The sequence below is a fragment of the Pleurodeles waltl genome, chromosome 3_1, assembly GCF_031143425.1.
Source record: "Pleurodeles waltl isolate 20211129_DDA chromosome 3_1, aPleWal1.hap1.20221129, whole genome shotgun sequence".
NCBI lineage: Eukaryota > Metazoa > Chordata > Amphibia > Caudata > Salamandridae > Pleurodeles > Pleurodeles waltl.
In genome coordinates, this window is record NC_090440.1 from 1,739,885,151 (window position 1) to 1,739,906,006 (window position 20,856).

General features: G+C 40.3%; 1 protein-coding gene across 1 annotated transcript in view; it reads right to left on the reverse strand.

The window, feature by feature from the left end:
* Nucleotides 1-2,589: 2,589 nt before the first annotated feature.
* Nucleotides 2,590-20,856, reverse strand: part of CPS1 (carbamoyl-phosphate synthase 1) — a 159,203-nt gene continuing 140,936 nt past the window's right edge. Inside the window, exons 34-38 of the mRNA XM_069225655.1 lie at nt 15,418-15,516; nt 14,164-14,223; nt 11,065-11,177; nt 6,209-6,338; nt 2,590-5,078 (exon numbers count right to left, since the gene is read on the reverse strand). Of these exons, the coding sequence (XP_069081756.1) occupies nt 4,980-5,078; nt 6,209-6,338; nt 11,065-11,177; nt 14,164-14,223; nt 15,418-15,516 (501 nt within the window). The 3' untranslated portion in view covers nt 2,590-4,979. The remainder of the gene's footprint in view (nt 5,079-6,208; nt 6,339-11,064; nt 11,178-14,163; nt 14,224-15,417; nt 15,517-20,856) is intronic.

Consider the following 20,856-nt stretch of genomic DNA (forward strand, 5'->3'; position numbering starts at 1 on the left):
TTAACTACTGTTTACGTGCTGCATAAATACTTCATACATTGCCACTATGTTACGTCTGACTGCTTTGCATCAAGATACCAGAGGGTTAAGCACAGGTTAATTTGGTGATTTTTGGTGTTTCACACTGGCACTCTTGTGGTTGTTGCTTGAGTAGAGTTTCACCCCCTCAACCAATAACTCAATTTCTTACATCATCTCATTCACTCTAGGAGACAAAAGACATCTTGGTCAAGATAGTCAGGATGAAACAGATGATAGATCTCAGTCGAGTAATGAGACATCGTATGTACTATTTTAAATTCAGGTGCAAGTTATCTTAGGTGTTGCTCCAGATTCAGGGCAAGAGGCATCTCATTATTTAGTCCCCACTCAGACATCTCAGGGATTGTCCACCATTCAGGCTGAGAGATACCTGAGGAATATTTCTAATTCAGGTAATGTGGCATTTCAGGCATTGACCCACATTAACATCTAACACGGCTTAAGGACAGTCCAATAGTCAGAACCAAGGAAGTCTCAAGCATTGCCTGCATTCAGGCCATGAGACATAAAACGTGATGTTACAAATGTAGGCATTTAGAGATCTTGGTCATTAGTACACATTCAAGTCTTGTAAGGTAGACCATGCTCGTTAACATCTGAAGTTTGTATCCCAAATCTACGCTTGAAATGATTTAAACATTTTATCAAAAGGCTTCTACATATTTGAAAGCAGTGTACTCCATCCAGGCTAAAGTGTTTGAAACATAGCTAAAGGCAGGTTTGTAAATAGTTTAGTGTTTAGCTACAGGGTAGACCATGTGAATAACAGAAGAAGAAACATAGCAAAAGCAAGTGGATGCAACCGAGATCAGCATGGAAATTCCATTGAAGCTGAGCCCAGCAGTACCAGGTATTGTCCCTGTGTGCTGACAGGATGGGTGACTGGATTTACTGATGGTTCAAACTGGTTTTGTTGCAGAGGGCTGAGTCGACTGCTTTTCCAGTCTGCAGTGCTTTACAAACAATGTAAAACAAATGGTTTTAAAGTGTGGCAGTCAGACAGCACTTCTTTCAATATCATTAGTTTGCTTGCATTTGGTTGGTTCCTGCCTCCTGCTGTATCGCCATGAGCAGAGCTGACATTCTGGGATAAGAGGGGTGCCGGGTCTACTCTTGCTTGGCTCAGAGAGTCCAGGACATGTATGATGATCAAAAATGAAAAATGTGTATTTGTTTATGTGACCATTTCAACATTCTTCCATTTAGTATATCAAATTATACCATCATGTTAAGTGACAGTTGTTAGAAGTGGTTCTAATCATGAACTTAGATACATTCATGCCCTCACCGCCACAACCCTGATGACGATGCTATTAGAGATCCAAGAGGACATTCTGTTGTCTTTTGCCCCTATACGTTGTCTAGGGTGTTACTATACATTATCAATATAGCCTATAATTTTTGTGACGCCCAAACTGCTTTATTTCACAGTGCTCTCATGTGATGATGAAGGAAAAGAAGGGACTGTGAAAAAAGTAATTGCCTACAATTATGTAATATGGTAAAGTGGAAACTGGGATTGATGCAAGGTTTCTTAGTTTCTTGTTGTAAAATTCAATAAATAAATGGTTATCTCTTCCTTTCTGTTGTTTAAGATCAAAGCGTGATGCTTTGTGTATAGTTCTTCGAGGCAAGTCATCAGTGCACTGTGCTAAATACATCCAGGCTATGAAGGTTTTACAAGGATTGGAGGTAGTGTTTGGGGAGGGTGAAGTTTTAAAGCAGATGCTCAAATGAAAACCATAGCAACCACCTGTGGTTAATGCATTACAACCGTTTGCTCCACGCAACTGAAAGTCTTTATTCACTGTCATCTAAACTTTAATTAATTCATACACCCAACTCCTCACCCATAAAACTATTTGTTTATTCTTTGAGCCATGTAAACATGTTTCCAATCTCCATCCACCCATCCAGCCATCTATTCGATGACTGAACAAGGTTCAATACTGAAAAATGTATTGTAAAATGCACCACATTTGCAATGTTTTTCAAGCATTTCTTGGTGAAGGTCACCTCTAAACCCCTCCTTGCAGTGGTCAGGCTCGCTCGCTACATGTAGTATGAGGATTGGCAGTGCTGGCAATGACACCCCATAACTGTCTCCCAAATTCAGACCTCGGAATGTCTAATGTCTTTGTCATAAGTGCAAATTATGACAAGTCTGTCCTGCAGGACTCCCACTTGCACACATTCCACCCATACACAGAACTTTATCAGGAGGACGGATGTTCTCTTACATCGCTCCTAAATCATGGAACTCCATATCAGAGCCTCCTCCTTTCTTCTTGAATTCTGCAAGAAGCTAAAGAACAGCCTTTTCAAATAACCATCCTACCCTAAGCAGGTCGAGGCACACACACCTACTCGGCACCAGGATACCCTTGCAGCTGATGGTGACCTTTACAAATACACATAGCATGAGATTCCATAGATAGGAAACACACACTTGTATAGAGTTTACTTACCATCTTCAATGGCAGAAGCAGGTGTGAGAAATGTCTACAAGAGATCAAGATTGTGTTTCACAACATGGACAAACAAGAATAGACACTCATCTTGTATTAAAAGTAGTTCACGGTTTATTCTTCACAGTGAGGTTGGTATTCACAATACATGGTGTTTGGAAAGAGGAAGAATTTCCAAGGTTTGTCTATTTTCTCTTTCTGTTAGGTTACAGTATTGAACCACAGACCATGTAAGTAAATGGCCACTACTAATTCAATTAATTTACACTGTGTTGGGGATGGATCCGTTCAAGCCAACTGGAGCAAATAGTAGAAGTCTTATGTTAATGGGTACTTTGCTATGATTTTGAATGTTCCCAGCTGGAGTATGTGAGAGAAATGTACAACATTAGTAAACAGAGTGTATGCCAACTCGAAGGATTCTGAAAACAGGCAAGGGATAGCCACTGACACTGATATTTGAGGGGGATTGGGCACAGAATATTGATGATTGCAACAAAAAGGCGAGGTGGTGCTGAAATCTACTCATGTCTTATCTGTAAGCAGATCTGTGATGTTTACGTTTTCTAGCACCGCTGCCATGAAGATGATGGTCGGAAAGAGATGGAAAGTAAACTGAAATGTTGCCCTCAATAAACCAAGCCAAAGAAACCTTTGGAACTCAGTGGGCAGATTCATTCACATTGAGGTATCGCATCAAATGATCTAAGTGAATGGTTCTAGTTATATGGGCTGAGTTTTATCAGTCTTTCCTTTGTAAGCATACAAAGCCATGCTTTTTATGATTTAACAAATAAGTTATGTTCTCGATCTGCTGAGAAATATACTAGAGATTCCTAACTGTAACATATGTAGATGTATTCTATAACATACATCGGTGTGCATCCTAGTACCAACAACATATTATTGTTGAATTTTGTCTTAAGCAGCACATTTTAGTGGCAAGCGACTTTTCAGTTGCACACCTAAATAACTTAAGTGGCATGTGAAAAATATCTTCCACGCTCTTCCACAGCTATACCTGTAGGATGTATGCCTTTAGCTACTTTGTATTTAAGTTTAAGCAGAATCATGGGCTTATAACACTGACATATGAAATGTGCATCCAGCTCTGTTATAAAGGAGAAGCAGACAATATTGGCACTGAAAATGTGGTGATTCACACCTGTGGTCATACTACTCTGAACACGTCATCTACGTCTCTAGCATTGCTTGCAGAGTAATTCTTCTCCCACACTGAGCAACATAATCTTTCTTATAGTAGATCTGAGCCAACTACTAACACACAAGGAACCTGCACTTTCCAATTAGTGTCTGATTAAAACTCGTTTGATTATCACATGAGCAATCACTCTCACAAGATGCTAATGGTTTGTTGGCAGACTTACAAAGTAACTAAATTATATGAAATGCCATCTTCCTTTAATGGATAGTATCCAGCATGTTATGACATATGAGGGTTTAGTGATTTTGATCAAAACTTCTTCTTGGATACATAAAGATGCTTGAAGGGAGTCTGGAAAAACCTAAGGCTGATGGGTTTATTTGTAGTGAAGGAAGTAAAGATAAGGAATGCCATCAATATGTGAATGCAAACTGCTACTTGGCCTACCCCTGAAAAAATATCAGAAACCCATCAGGCGTAGAACTACTGCCAATATGATTTACAATTAGTGCATGGGCGGTGCACCCGCAACCATAAGTCAGCAAGTCTTCACGCAGTGTTCTCTGAGGCCTCGAGGGACAGATGCTGATGAGACCAAAGAATGGGGCCTTCAGTACACTTCCAGAAATGAGACTCCCGATCCATATACTGCTGAGCTAAACCAGTGATTAGAGATGCACGAAGGCCACTGGAGTATCAAAGAGAGGCAGAACAGGATCTCAGAGACACAAAAGAACTTACCCTGCTCCTTCACTGTGTACAATATTGGGAACACATAAACAGTATGACGTGAAAATTGTGTAGAGGGCGTTTGAAAAAAACACATGCTGGGAAAGAGGGCTGGCCTATCCAGGACACAAGGGCATTCTAGAAACGAATAGCTTTGTAGATAAGAAATTAATTTGGGCATATGAATGTTATGTGCAGACAAAAGCAAGATTGTGAGAACCTTCACTCTCTTTACCTCTATGATGCTGAATAAGGCATGTATTGTGTTCTTGGGGAGGTTCAGGCCAGCCTCAAAGTTGTGGCTGCATTATTGTAGATTTTTTTTACCTAAAGTGGTCACTGTTTCAAAGGATTTATTTGTATTCAAGAGCAGGAATTCAATAGTAAGGTTAAATTAAAGCACAAGGAGTTCAACGAAGTAGTATATGGTTTCCTAAAAGTCAGGCTTGTACACAGTCATATCCTTTTGACCTGTTCATTGGAAGTAGCCAGTGATACACATACTGTGTTGCATTGATACATTAATGGTAAACTCAAAATATACACTTGAAGAAATACGAAAAGGAGTAATGTTTCTAGGAAGATTTGGCAGCCCCAAACTGTCTGAAGTGGAAAAGTGTTTTGGTGTCCAAGTCTCCGGAGTACTTGATTGCCTCAGCGAAGAGTTTGACCACCTGGAAAACACAAGTGCAAGAATGTCAGTGTCATGACATGTTTTCACAAGAGGGACAGAAAAATGTGTGGGTCTAGAATGGTAAGAAAGGGTAAGGGGGTGAGGAGAGAAAGGGATAACAGACGAGAGTTAAGGGAGACAATGTAGAAGGAAGGAGCAAAGTAAATTTGAAATAGATACAATGACATAGAAACCAAGCACTTTTCAAATACTGAATAACATTTCTGTGGAAAAGAGCCTAGGACTTGCCCCAAAGGGAGAAAGGAGGGTTTGCAGGTATTCTCCAAAACAAATTGCAATAAATAAAGGTCAATGAAAAACAGAAAAGGTGAAGCTGTTGTGTATAAGGTGGGTGGTGCAAGGATGAATAAACAATAAAGAGGGAGAAAGAGGGGGATTTATGAGATAAAATACATTTAAAATCCGTAGAAGTCAATTTGATAAATTTCATTCAGCTTGAAGTGTTCAAAAACATGTTCGATGAAAAGGGATTTGCAGAACCTGTTTCCCTAAGAAGCCCTTTCTCAGGAAATCCACAGAACCCCTTATTACCTTAGGATTCTGATAAAGGTGAAGCAAGACCGGGTCTTGCGTCCATCATGGACACACTGTCATGCACATCACCTTTTCCTTCTGTGTCCAAGTGACTCAATTTCTCCATTTTAAAATGGATTTATTTTAACCTTTCCCAGGTTGGTACTGTGATTCGTGTAAGTACACAAGTGAAATACATACGTTTATGGGCAAATGGCCAAATAACTATGCGAATTATGATATTTCTTCTCTCCCTTAGACACACTAGGTACATTAGTAAGTATTTAACCTGATCCCTTACCTTGCATTTCTCACTACCTTTTCGGGAAAAAAACGAATGACATCCACAAAGTCTCTGGGTTCACAGCTTAGAATATTGAGATGCAAGAGTCCAAATAGTGGACAAGTAAATGGGGGAATTTTGAGTCGTCTATTGAGTATCCTTTGGACACAGGGTTGAAATATCATCCAGTTTTACCCAGAGCTGGTCTCTGAAATATGCACGGTATGCCGCAGGCTCCTAACTCGGACTTTGACGGGCATGCCATCATACAGTTACACACTTTGGTTGGAGGAGGTGAGGAGACAATACCATACCTGGAAATTGGTCAGAAGTGGGATGCCAGAATCAATTGTCGTCCGGCGGATAAGGAAGTTGTCACGCACAAACTTAGTGTTGTTGTTGGGTAGGTTGATGACCATATCGATATTTCCCTCTTTGATCAACCTGCGAACATAAAAAGGTGGGTTTAGATGGTATTGCACAACGCCTGATTAATTTCATGAAAAATGGCAGGACTACTGTCCTGGCTAAGGAGTTCTCTTCGTATGCCTGCCGTTTGCCTTCTCAAAATTATTGCCAAATTAATTAGTCTGAAGTCATAAAGCCCCAAAAATATGCATGATAAATTAGCATGTGTTGTGATGCAGAAGAGGAGACAACATTATAGAAAGAATGTATAAAAAATGTTGCCTGATTTAGGCAATGTGCAGAATAATAAAACATTCACAGAGCCTTTATTACTTGTTTCCATTTCTTTGAGCACTCTTTGGATAATCCTGTACCTCAGGGTGTCACTTCTGTCATACAAACCAGCTTTTCATCTAATGACAGGCTACAGGTAACATTATCGTATGTTATCACTCTTCTTAAAAGGCCTAAGTGTTTCTCTTTAAATTCCCAGTTGTGAAATTCACAGTTGTACCTCACACATTTTGAATCACTTCAGTACTAAAAATTCATCTTCAAAAAAAGAAATGCATCTGATTATAAAAGCATCTCTAAGATTGACCAAAGCATCTGGTTTGGGACGACTTCTTACACCAAAGTTGTGACCCCTGATACTGGGAAATTATTAAATAATACCGTGATCGTATTTGCCAGCACCCCCACACGCTTATCCAGTCTCAGGAAATGTTCTCGCCTATTAAAAAACCGTACTCCCTAAAACCTACCGCTCTTTTCTAATTTGAAAGTACTGTTTCCATATACAGAAAAGTGTTCCCTGACACTATGAAAAAGCTCTCTAATACTGAGATCAGTTTCAGAGGTACATTTCGCGAACAGTAAACAGTATTACCTAATATTAAGGGTACATTTCGCGAACAGTAAACAATATTACAGAATATTGAGGTATTTGTGTATAAGGCTGCACTGCAGCACTGTGAGTGATTGAGGGCATTCTAACATTACATTACAAGTTGACCTTCTCTAGATGCTGATCTGAGCAGTTTTGGAAAAAATAAAGAATAAGAAGTGGCATTTCTAGCTTCCGAAACGGCAAGTGTTTAGTTATTTCACGAATGTTCTAGGGTAGTCACATCATTGGTGTTGAGACAAGAAGCTCATTGTTTTTGCAAGTAGGGAAAATACTAAAGTGTGGAAATTGAGAGAGACATTGATTAGACGGTACTAGTGTTAGCATCAAAATATTCCATTTTAAATTAAGCCTTGTCTGCCGTTTGGGAGAGTCAACAGGTTTAAGAAATTAATCCACTCCCGACAACTGGGCAGTTTAGTTGTTCACATGCAACTGTGAAAGCCTTGGTCATTTTTCGAAAGTAGTTTTGTTTTTCATTAAGAGTTTTTTTGGGGAAAACAAAAAAACTAATGACACCCAGCACAATCTGGGAATCTTCTCCCAGGGTGTGGGAGTCGTTTTATATATTTTTCCTCTCTTTCACCACCAGGTTTTTCATAAAGTGGGTGGTGTAATGTCCATCAATGGAGCCCACTGGAGCTCCAGGGACAGAATACTGAAGGTCCTCCTATCTCCAAATGAAGGGGACATACTGAGGGTTTGGGAGGTATGATGCTCCGCCGCAATTGATAACATCAACAGGCATGGATAACAACTGTCTTAGAATTTTGAATTTCTTCAAAAACACCTGCCTAGGCAGAGTATATTCCGTGTTGTAGTATGAATCCCAAGTGAGCATGATGGAAAAAGTGCTGGAACTCCCAAGGGCAGAATAACAAGGTCAATCATTTTATTTCTGTTAAGTCTGCCCACCCCCCAGAGTTAATAATGCTGAGGGCACCGGTTAGTCCGGAGAGGTGATGTTGATGAGAATTACAGATCGAACCCTGAGATTCCCTTGAGAAATGAGGATTTACAAGAGGAATTGATAATTCTGGATCCAATTCATCTGGTAATTTCTCATTTTGCCCAGTATTTTACAAATCATTCAAGTGCTTCCAGTGGTGTTGACACATCTCTTATAATTATAATGGGGCTACTAACCACCCTTACTAGCTCAAACATAATGGCACCTCCTAATGAGGTATGTAAGTGGGATTATAATGGAAACACCCCTATTATTTCTACATTTTCCCAGATAGTTGATATAATAGCTTATAGCATGTAGTTGCCAAATGTGGTCTACTTGAAGGTTTCTTATGTAGAAAGGATCAAGGCCTTTCTTGAAATTCAAGCCCATTAACACTTATTCTAATATTCCAGTGGTGTTTTTCTGTAAAACTGAGGTATTTGTCACTAAAGGTGATGTTATCCACCACTGAAGCACAGCTCCTTGGTCCTAACTGATGATTTTTTTATTACAAAGGTTTTATTCCCTAATACTGAAGCCCAGCTTCTTAATCCTAAAATACTGTTTGTTAAAACATAGATACTAATCAGGAGAGTGCAAAATTGTGAAGATTTTCATTTGCAAACCTCATGAAGTTGTTTTAAAAGTTGCAACCATCACAAAGTGTTGCAGTTTCTAAGACACTATGGGGGAAATCCTGTAAGAAGAAAGTTACTTACCTGTAAATATGGTTCTCCAGGTTTGGTGTGTTGTGTTCAAGACAATGTAGATGGTGGTGGGAAACGTGACTAGTAGTCAGCCAACATTAATCATAGCTCTTTGATGAGATTTAATGAGGCCTACATCCAAAGCTAAACTGAAACCTCTGTGCCACTGTCAAAAAGTGTCTTATTGCAGTGCCATACCGGTTCCTGATGTTACGAAAAGGTTTGCTCAGGAACTCTGGATGCAGGGCTTTCTGATTGTGTTTCATAGAAATATTGAGAATGAGCATCATCTTATACAGCATTATCAAGCAGGTCCTGATAATTTACATTAAGTTGGGTGGGGCAATAAGATGACCTTAATATTGCCTCCTCTCATGGTTCTTCAAATTCAAACAGGTGCTGTGGAAGGGTTGGAGGCACTTCGCTAAAGGGAAGTCTTCTGGAAGAAGACCAAATGCCTATTCTTGAAGCAAAATAGTTCTGGTGCCTTTCTTGGATATAAGCAAAATCTTAGGTTTTGTTTGTATTTTTAGAGATGGCAGACTTTTTGTCATTGACAGCTGTACTGTTGATAGTGGGATCCTCAACAGTGGTGTAGCTGACAGTGGAATCGTCAACAATCGTGTCATTGATGGTGGGTTCTTCAACGATGCTGTCACCACTGGTGTTATTGTCGACAGTGGTGAAAGATTTGATAACATTTATGTTCATGACTTTGATGACTGTGGTAACGCCAATGGCATGGTTGATAGTAATGTAACTGTGTAGCAAAAGAAGCTATTGTAGACGAGGCAGTAGCAGTTGTCTTATAGTCATTTACATTACCACTGTAGTTTTAACATGTTTCCTCATTGACGATGCTGGCTATGTTGACAACAACCTTGTCAACGGTATTGTAATTGGTGTGCCTGACAATGACAGTCTAGTTGTCGAGTCTTTCTTAAGAGTCTGGGGAGTTCTTTGCTTCAATATCAGTGGTTCAGACAATGGTTTAGGTCTAGATTTGCCAATGAAAATAGTCACCTAAAACAAAACAGACTTTAGGCTCCTCACTTTTTATGGAGGGTGTTTTGAGCTAGATGGTTTGGGCATTGAAGTTTCATGGTGTCTTTCCTCTGAATATACCCTTTTTAGATATTTGTAGGCTTTTTTGAAATGCCATAAGAATGTTCTGCAGAAGATGAAGCTTCTTTAGATCTGACTTTTTGTAGCCAAATTAGGTGTTTTCCTTCTCTATCTTTTAAGGCCTTAGTTTAAAAATTGTGGCATATTTTGCACTCCTTAGCTTTATGGTTAGTGTACAGATAATCAATACATTCCTAATGAGGGTCTTCAGAGTGTAATTTGTTCTTGCCACAAGTCCCACTAGGTGTGAAGAGATCATTTTAGAAGAGTAAGACATTGTCAATACTAACATAGCAATTCCAGAGAAATGGAAAGAAATCTTCACTGAATAGAAAAGGCTAAAGTTGAAAAGAAAAAAGCTACTTATGTGTGAGGAAATGAGCAAACCTCAGAGGACTCCCTTCACACATAAACTGCGGTAAAAATATGAAGGATGAAGGTTTCTCAGGGTGTGGTCATGATGCTGATTATCTCTAAGTGGTTGAAGTTTGGCTCTCTTTAAATAATGTAACTAGGCTACAAAACAGTTTGTATTTTAGAACTAAAATTACATTAACGGAGAACTGCTATTGAGAGGTAGCAGTGGGACTCCCAGTTCAATAAAGGGAATGATTCAAGCATGTGAATCTATGAAAGGTCCAGTTCTGGAGAAAAAATATGTTTTGCTGAAATTATTCCCTGCAAAACATACTTTTAACAGAAAACAATTCTTGCAAGAAAAAGAATAACAATTCTGCAAAACCTGTTTTCAAAAACCTGGAGTTTGCTGCCAACATGAAATATTTGTGAAGTTGAAAAATTTGGTGTTTTCACAAAGGGCAATGTATGTCAACTTCATAAAACTATGCAGGTTTAATGTAAATGTTGCCTTAGTACTAAGCCTATCGTTCCCAGTACTGAGTGTCTGTATATAGCTGCTGTTGTAGCACTGGCTTGTAATTCCAAGGGTCTGTTCTCTAGGTTATGGGTACCCAGTGTCAGTGCTCTGTAATTTACATATACACAAACAGCCAAAGCTCCCACTCAGGTACAGTTCATTGAATATTTTTTATGCAGTCCTCGATCAATTACCTGTTGATGGATGGGAGGTTGGGGGTTTGCCCCTCTTGTGATGGCCAAGCCACTGGGGTAGCAGGTACATCATTTACGTTAAGCCAGGCTGCTGTGGCATCTGTAGCAAACAGCTGCAACGGAAAGAGGAAGACAACATAACCAACTGTATGTAAGAGTCTCAGACAACCACTAAATATCCACATATTACATATCTACTTCAATGCATGAACATGTAAGTTGATGGTTTGTTCTGAGGGACAGTCAGCACTCACTAGCCTAGATCTTCTGGCTCTCAACAGCTACTGATTTAGAGAGAAACTGCAAAGTTTAACTGCAGTCAGCTGCTACTGATGGCTGTTACGACTGGACCAGTCACAGATCTGATTGATGCGTAACAGACACTGCTACATTTCTACCCACTTCTTAACTGAGTTGTTTTAACAGGAAGGGCCTCATTTACAAGAGACTTGTGCTGCCTATGCGTCACTTTTTCGACGCACCAGCGGTGCAGGCTGCAGGACTATATCTACAAGGCAACACAAAGGCACTTTGTTTGGCTTTACATGGCCTTATATATATGGACCCCTTTCACGCATCACTGTGCATTAAAAGGGCATTCTATTGGTGTTGCTGAGAGTGTTCCCACAGCACACCAATGGAATCTGAAACTTTCCTAGATTTACAAGGTTTCATAAACCTGGGAATGCGCCCGTTTCCTACACCATCCCAGGGGTGGTGTAATGGTGGCGCAACGGAGAGAAATAACATTACTTATCCCTGTTTTTTGCTCTTTCTATGTGTGCTGCATTTTTTTAGCACACCTGGAAAGAGGAAAATGCCTCTCATGATTGCTTTTGTGTAGAAAGGTGTCCCTTCCTGCAAGAAAACAATCATCCCTGAAATGCAGGCATCCTTGCATACTGGTGCGAGGGTGCCTGCATTGGCGCATGGCAGTAATTTGTGCACCAGGACAGGGAGCAAGGGCAAGAATGTGCCGTATCTTGTAGATAAGGCACATTCCTGCCCTTCCCATCAAGCATTGCTTAATATCTCACATATTATATCACTTGTGAAGTGTTAAATGACATTACTGATAACATCATTGATGACATCTTCAATGATATCATTAATGATATTGCTATTCACATTGCTCCATAAATCCTTACATTGAAAACAAGAAATGTGATAGGTAAAGGGTCTATAATCTTATCCAGCATAGGGCTGCTTTGTGCACACGTGTCAGTGCACAGAATGGAAACAGCACAAGCCTGTGAGGCAAGTGTGGTTGTGCATATTGAAAGTTTTATGGAGCACCCTTTACAAACCAGTAAAGTTTGGGATACAAGTGGTGCTCCATGTTAAACAAAGTAAAAGCTAGCTGGGTGCACCTGATGTGGGTTGCAGAGGCATTTCAAAGTACATTGTGTCTTAAGCCAAAATCTGTTTAAAAAATCTGTGAGAAAAGCCAAAGCCAAAGCTTATATTGACAGTACATTATCCACCACTGGAGGCCCAGAACCTTGAGGAAGGGTTTAAGGCTTTGTGGATTGTTCAGTGATGCATAATGTATGAGTGAGCCACTCACAATGAGGGTGCAAGCTTTGTGCTCATCTCAGTAGTGTGTGCAGTGTACTTTAACAAATTATGGAGCGTTGCCTGAAGTGCCTGGCAAAATGCGTCCTATCAGTGGCAAATGCATAACTCTAAACTTCTTGACTTGTGGGTCACGTGAAATCTTTAAGAGGGCGATGCTGTTAAGTTGAATAGAGAAGGCGGAAGGTGTGCAAGGTTTAAAATGGTGATGACCACCTAAAGCATCAGGAGGTGTTTTATTTGTTAGGTGGGTGAACCGCAGTAAAATAGGTTTCAAACTAAAAAAAAACAGACAAGGTGTTCAGGGTATGCCAAACCTGCATATATATATATATATAAAATCACCAATGTTAAAGTGAAGGTATGTTCACTTAAAACACAGTTAAAATGGAGTTATCAGGTGAAGTTATGGTTGCGAATCAGAACTGGGAAAACAACTGAAGTTTGCTCACTTCTTCACTCTTGATGCAACAGCTGCAATTCCAAATGTTGTGAATAACAGTATAAAAGATGAGATTACATATCATTTTACTTTTACCATGATGAGAGTCTGCTATAGATGTATTATTATATGTTTGTTTGAGTATGCATTGTTAGTGAAATAGGTTGTGCTTTTAGATGTTGTAACTTATTGGTATAAATATTGGGAGGTTATAAACATTGCAGCTGGTGTACGAGTTATTGTCTGCATGTCTGGTGTACGAGTTATGGATTGTAGTCAACCATTATTTGAGAAATTCTGTGATTTTTCAATTTTTCAGTTTTAAATCACAAAGCTCCACTTTAATTGTGGGGTTTAACTTAATTTCAAAGGTTCTTTTAAACATATTGGGAGGTTATAACCAAAGCTAACCATAACTTCACCTTAACCTTTGTTTTTTCATTCATTTATTTTCATTATACCACAGGGAACTGATCCCTGACGCTAACCCCTATAGTGTACATACAGCCTTCAGCCTTGCACAGAGGGGACTGGCCTCTCATTGGAATTGGAATGTTTGAGTTTTGTTTACATTTCTTGTATAAAATATTACTAAAACTTTTAATGAAGATGAAGGTCAGTGGATTAATGTGATTCTGTGGCTGTTGGGTTAACTGGGTTAGCCATACTTGCGGATTTACTTTATTTGTTACATAATTTGTGTATTTTATGTTTCTACCACAAATTAATGTAAATAATACTGCTAGAAAACGTACTGTAAAAATTGCATTTTTGCTGCATAATTTAGATAACCTTGTCACATAATTTGGTCCTCTATGCTGTATTATCCTAGTAGCCTTGACAATAATAGCCCCACGCAAAGTTCTTTGTGGGTTTTCATTAAGATCATTTAATCCTTTTTTCACAGAGAACCGTGATATATTTTCCATATATCATGGTTCTCTTTGAAACATGGGTTTCTAACACTGCATATTATGCTATAAGAAAAACAACACATGTAATATATAAATATAGCTAGATAGAAAGATATTACTATGTATACCAACACTATAGTCTACTTCTCAACCTCAAAAAATACGTACCTTGAATCCCTCATCCTTAAGTTGCTGTGCTGTTCCTAGGAACTGAGGTCGGAATGAGTGCTGATGGAGAGATGGAAACACAAAAAGAATCATAGTTAATGAATCTCTCAACACACGGCCAATGTAGGATCCTCACGCACTGGCAGTGAGCGGGAAATGAGTAGCTGTCCTACTGTGCTATTGTTTCTGATGGGTAGGGAGAGATTGTGTATCAGACTGACTCTGCCCCCTCCCTACTACTGATTGTTCAGGCATGCTTTTGACTGAAGCCAATTCCTCTGTCTCCCAGGTCAATTCAATCTGTCAATTCCCATAAAACATTGAAATTGCATGCTTCCGGTGTTCTTGTCTGTTTTCCTGAATTACATATAATATCCTCGGACACAAGCCTTGTTCCTGTCACTCACTAAGATACTCTTGATTTAGTGAATGATTGGCTGTGCCACACTTCTGACATCAGATAATGGGCATGCTGTTACCTACCTTTGCAATCTCTTCAATCTTTCATCTACTATGTCTCAAACTATGAGCTCCCTTCTGATTTTGAAGCTACTCTTGCTTCAGGACAGTGGAGCTAGCATTCCTTTCTGTGCTACAGATAATGTTTCCAATCATGCAGCAACGATTGTAACACCCATCAAAAACCGTAGTCATGTCAGGGCTGATCAGCTCTGCCTGTACCACTAAGAAAGCCAGGTCCTGAATAGCAACTAAGATATCACCTAATCCATTCCTTACCAATGTCTTCCTAACTTATCTTTGTCAATAAACTTCCCCAGGATCAACCGCGCCACATTACACTCTCAAACAACTTCTCTACAAACGAGTCACTATTGACACACACAAACCTACGTCTTACATGACTACCATCATCAACGCCTGACTTAATCACCATCAGACCAATGCCAATTTAATGTAATATCAACAATAATTTTCGTATAATTGCCAGCACAAAGAAAAACTTGAGAAACACCCCCACCAATAATCCTAATCTGATCACCAATACATGAAGCTGAATTCAACCAAGCTTGCACCAACAACAGTATCCAAGCACATCCTTACAACTGACCTGTGATATCACCAAGTAAATTTCCCTGTGCCATCACCACTAAGACTTTTGTCCTTGACAAAGACAGCTATGCTTACGCTTCTCAACACAATGAACAGTTTTCAGGCCCAAACCTCCCCTCAAATTCAGAATATGAAAAACAATATTACTTGGGCTCTTGGATCCACCCATGTCATCAGGCTCACCTGAATTCCAATCAAGATCCCCTTCTGCGGCTGTTTGAAGCCTGTGGAAAGCATGGCCTTTAGGAATGCCGAATAAATGTTCTGTCCAAAGCAGGCAACCTGAAGAGAAAGACGGCAGGGCAAGATCATGAAAGACAATATGAGAAGGTATTGGATCCCAAAGCAAATCCTCATTTTGTTGCACAACACAAACAACCGTCTTTCAGCCCCTTTCTTCTTTCATTATCACATGTCAGAGTGAACACTTCCACTGCCCTCAAAATAGCTTCCACTTGAGTTGGGAATGGCAGGTGGAGCTTGAGGCTTAGTTTAGTTTTAACAGGACACAGTAAACAGGACCGAAATGACAAAGAGATCCTCAATGCCACTGTAGGAATTTGCTCACCAAACTTTTGTCATCTTTGTCGCAGTTTTTAAATATAGCATGCTAGTGTCTTTCGCTAAAATCTCCTCCAAGCATACATCCAGCGCTGAGAAAAAACATTCTTTTAACCCATTTCTGCATATGTAAAACCACACAAGTTCCGTCCCCTTCCAAATTTTACTGCTGATAAATAGTCTTTTGATTTAATTTCAGACCCAAATCCATACGTGTTGAACGAAAACTAGCTGTAGAGGTTTGATAAAAAATGTTTTAAGGTATATGTTTTTACATTTGTTTGTATGGACCACGGTGCTGCTAACGTAGACTGTGCTTGACCATTGCAACTCATCAGTTTCCTTATATATGTTTTCTGTACTATCTACAGAGAGGGCGTGCAGTATACACAATATATACACAAGAGGGCAGAAACAAACAAGCAATAGGAACGCAAGGTCCCCCCCAACGTAACTCTGACAACACACACACAATCTGGAAGGGTCAGGGTTGAATCCCGATTCCTTATATTTTGGTTCTGGCCTCTTAGCAGAGACCACTGATGAAAATGTGTCACTTTAACGCGGAGTTGCGATGACACTTTTTCCTGGACACGCGTCAGCGCCAGTCCACCGGGCACTGAAGTGACACTAACAAACTCATTTCACAATACACTGAAAAGCCACTAAAAATATGACTCAGCTGTGGAGCTCCCGTCAACAAAAATCTAAGAGTAGGTAGATTTGAATCCCACCAGGGAACTCCGCCTTTTATGCTTGTGAAGTCAATACATTGACTGCCCTTGAATACAGAGATAATTAAAGTTTGCTCTGAGCTGCCCTATATTGATATCATTATGCAAAGGGAATGATATGCATAGCCTGGAAGCTGGGATCTCAAAAAATGTTTCAAACCTGTTGAGCCAGCCGATACACACTCATGTCATGTCCAGGAGCTCAGGAAACACATTATCAGGGCGGGGAGGGGCTGCTGATGCGCGCGCGGGATCACCTGGACACCTCCACTGCGTTTAATTAAGCAGTAACGAAGGCGACGTTGCCCGCTGCCGATGGACAGGCACTTCAAGCTGCGGCCTAAGTGGATTCCGACGTGAGTTATTCGACGTGGGAAGCTGGGCTCCTGGCGGGCGGTGTGTGTTCCAAAATGCTAATGTGGCATAATGTTTATAAGGAGCCGCTGCTGCTAAATGCCAAGTGCCAGCTCGGGGATACCGATTGCTGCAGCCGAGATGCGCCTCACACACTTGAGCATGTGGGTTGACCGTCTTCAAGATGTTTATGTGTTTGTCATTCATAAACGCATCTCATGTCCTTAGCTGTGTGTTCCCGCTCTCCTACGACTCTAGTGAATGTCTGCGTGCACGGATGGCACACTAAGGGAATAGGCCTGACCCCGCCCAGCGGCCTCTATGACTGCGGGTATCTGCGCAATCAAAAGGAACATTAGCGGGGATACGGGGATCACGATGTAGAGACCTAATTTAAATCTGCGCACTAAATATGCCCTATTCACCTCTGTGTTCAGAAAACGGCATAAGCTAACTATGGCCAAGAAAAGTGTTGTAATTGTGCACCTCTTTGTAAAAAGGCGTCCATCTGCAAAGATGCAGAAAAACTGTCCAGATCCAAGCTTAACAGGAAAAAATGTCATGTGCCCTCCCCTATCCTACGCCTGTGCAGAAAAAAACACTTTATATCTGGGAAGAAAAAATCACAAATTATATTCTTATTTAAAATGTCCGAATAAATATCTCTGTAGTAAGAAATCGAAAACTACAGAAGTAAAAAACAAATCATAATCAGTTTGTGTACAGGTATGTTTCTTATTCCTGAACACCAATGGCCTTACTTCTAGAACACTGCCTTTGTCTGTGCTTTCCGGATTTCTCTTTTGTGGTAATCTTTTCACATTTTGGCTACTTAAAAGGAATGTGTATCATATGAACAGTAGTAATTATGCTTTCATACTTTGGGTCAATACCGACTAATGTGCCAAGGGTTTTATGGACATGTAGTGCTAAAATGGAAAAATCTATCAGGATCCGTCCGCTAATATTTAGCCTTGGTGAAATGTGCTGACATTCTTCTGGCGCAATTTTGACAATGGAAACGGGACAAAGTAGCCCCCAGTCCTTGTCTACTTTGTGATCAGAGCATCAACCTACAGGGAGCGAGGAAAGCCTTTACATTTTTGATTCTAGCTGGGTCCAACACAAATGCCTCACTTAAAAGGCCATTAGCATTCCTTTCGTTCGAGCCTCATCCTTTGCTGCCATGAAGGGAAACAAACAAGCTCAGCATCTCACTTCACAAGTGCTTCACAGATAAACTATGATTTGGAGGAAGGCAGGGCACAAGTCCTAAAATAAGAAGTGGGAGGTCTAACCGAGTTAGGCCGTATGCAAGTGACATCACTGGACGTAAAATCAAAGTGTTTGACATCAGCGCGTGAACTCATGATGCACGACAACACGTGGCATAACAGCCCATGGCGTCACAGAAAATGACATCACAACAAATGACATCAGATCTGAAGACCTCACACGTTTATCAGGTCTACCATGAGTAAATCTGAGCACATTATAATATTTAACAAATAAGATTTTGCATCAAAGTTCTAAAAAAAAAGGTGACACAACGCCGACGCATGATCTGGGCTTAAAATTAAACATTTACTTTTTACAACCCTGCCACAAAGAAATTGGCAACAAGGAGAAACATGGCAGTGAATCTGTTCAACTTAGTTGGTGGAAAAGTCTTGGTGGAAAAGTCTACATTTTAAGATATCTTATGGGTTTAAGTCACCTGCTGCAGAGATCTTTGTGTGCCAAATAAATCTCAGGGAATAATAATAATGGTAGGAGAACTCTGAGGGTTAATGTATTTGCTGGAGAGATCTGTGTTTGGTCTAGTCTTAGTTTTGAATCAAAGTAGCATATGTCTCCTGCAAAGTACATTATGCATCACGCAGATGACAGATTTGTATTTTATGTAAGTGGGAGAAGTGGGTTACTGCTTTTAACACAGAGATCTTTTTGTTACTAGCAGTTCATAAATTGTCCCTGTCTTATGTAACATATCCTGCACATTGATTTAGAGGATTGCCAATGTATAATGTGTACACGTGATGTAAAGTGCCCTGAAACGCTGCACTGGGATAAGTAGCGTCATAGCGCTATAAAACAAAATAAGTGGTATTTAAATTATTTGTTTAAAATACTGGGACAGATCTACACATCTGACATTCCCATAGTGCATGCATATCTCATACTAGGGGACCGAACCAAGTCAAAACATGCCACTCAAGAATGTGTGAAGTGATAGGGTGTTTGCCTTTCTTTCCCCTCCATCACATTTAGGTGTTAGGCTCTCAGCTCCAATAAAAGTGGGCCTGATGGTCCCTAAACTTCGGCCTTTTTTATGAGCCCAGCAGGAATTTGATAAGCGCTGCCTCCCGGCTTGCACAGTCCTACTCGGAACAAAGCAGACAACGTGACGGCACTGCTGAATGTGTCTGGTGTCTGAAAATTACAACAGGACTAAGTTTAGCATTTTTCTGTGAGAGCCAATTACTTGGCAGGGTAGACAGTGTCCACCCTGTGAAAAGAGTTGATAGATGCCGTCTAACCACATGTACCCTGGCTTGTGCCCTGCAGGAAGGTTTTTGACTTTCCTAAGTGCTGCATGTGAGAAATACGCATGTACGTTTGTTTAACCACAAGATGAAGAACTGAGCCACTGTAGCCTATTCCTATAGGCTGCATAATATTTTTCTTTCTTAAGTGACTCTGAAGGACTTCCTGAAGAAAGGCAAACATCTACACTTAAGAAGATATATTTAGAAAATATGCCCCGGGTCCACAGACATGGGCAGGACTATTCAGTGCTTTTGACTTCAATGGAGATTCTTCTATGAGAGAAATGGAGTTACAGGTAAGAAACTACTCCTTCTCTCATAGGGGATCAGTGGAAAAGACAGAGGAAGAAGAAGAAAACCATCTAGGCATACAGATGTCTAAGGGAGGCTTGTCCTACTTGAGCATCTGCCCTAGCATCAGAGTCCAGGCAGTAATGTTTGGTGAATGTGTGAACAGACCTCCATGTGGCTGCTTTGCAAATCTCTGCAATGAGGATATTTTTCATTAGAGCATCAGTAGCTGCTTTACCCCTAGTGGAGTGTGCTTTAAGGCTGGCTGAGTGTCTTGTTAGCTTTATGATATCATAGCAAGATACAAGATACAATCCATCTCGAAATGGACTGTTTCGAGGTGGCTAGCCTTCTATGGACCGGATCATAATTGATAAATAATTAGTTCAATCTGCAGATGTCTCATGTTTTATCAAGGTAAAACTTTAAAACCCTCCATACATATTGAGAATGAAGTGTTGTCTTGGCTGGAGTAGAGGGACTCTGAAAGAATGTGGACAGTGAAATGGCTTGGTTAACATGGAAATCCAAAAAAACATTAGGTAGGAATTTCTGGTGAGTCCTTATGACCACTTTGTTAGAGTGGAACACTGTGTATGGCTCATGAAAACATAATGCTTGGATCATGCTAATCCTGCGGGCTGATGTTATTGCTTCAAGAAAAGCAGTTTTCCAAGAGAGATGTTGTAGGGATGCCTTATTAATAGGCTCAAACAGGTATTACATGAGTTGTGAAACAACTACATTGAGCTCCCTAGGAGGTGAAGAACACCTAAATAGAGGGAAAACCTTTTTTAACCCTTCTAAAAAATACTTCATTATGGGAATTTTGAAAAAAGAGGTTTGTGAAGGACATATTCTGTAGGCAGTAAGAGCTGCCAAGAGAACCTTTATGGGAGAGAACTGCAAGCCAGATTTTGCCAGATGTAATAAGTATGGAAGAATTACATCTTCTTGGTAAGTCGTAGAGTCCACGTTCTTGGCGGAACATCAGATGCAAAATCTCTTCCACTTTAAGGCATATGCTGACTGGGTGGATGTCTGCTTAGCCTCCTTGAGGATCTCCAAGAAGTCTTGTGGCAGTTTCAAATGTCCATACTGCACTAACACAGGAGCCACGCAGCCAAATTCAA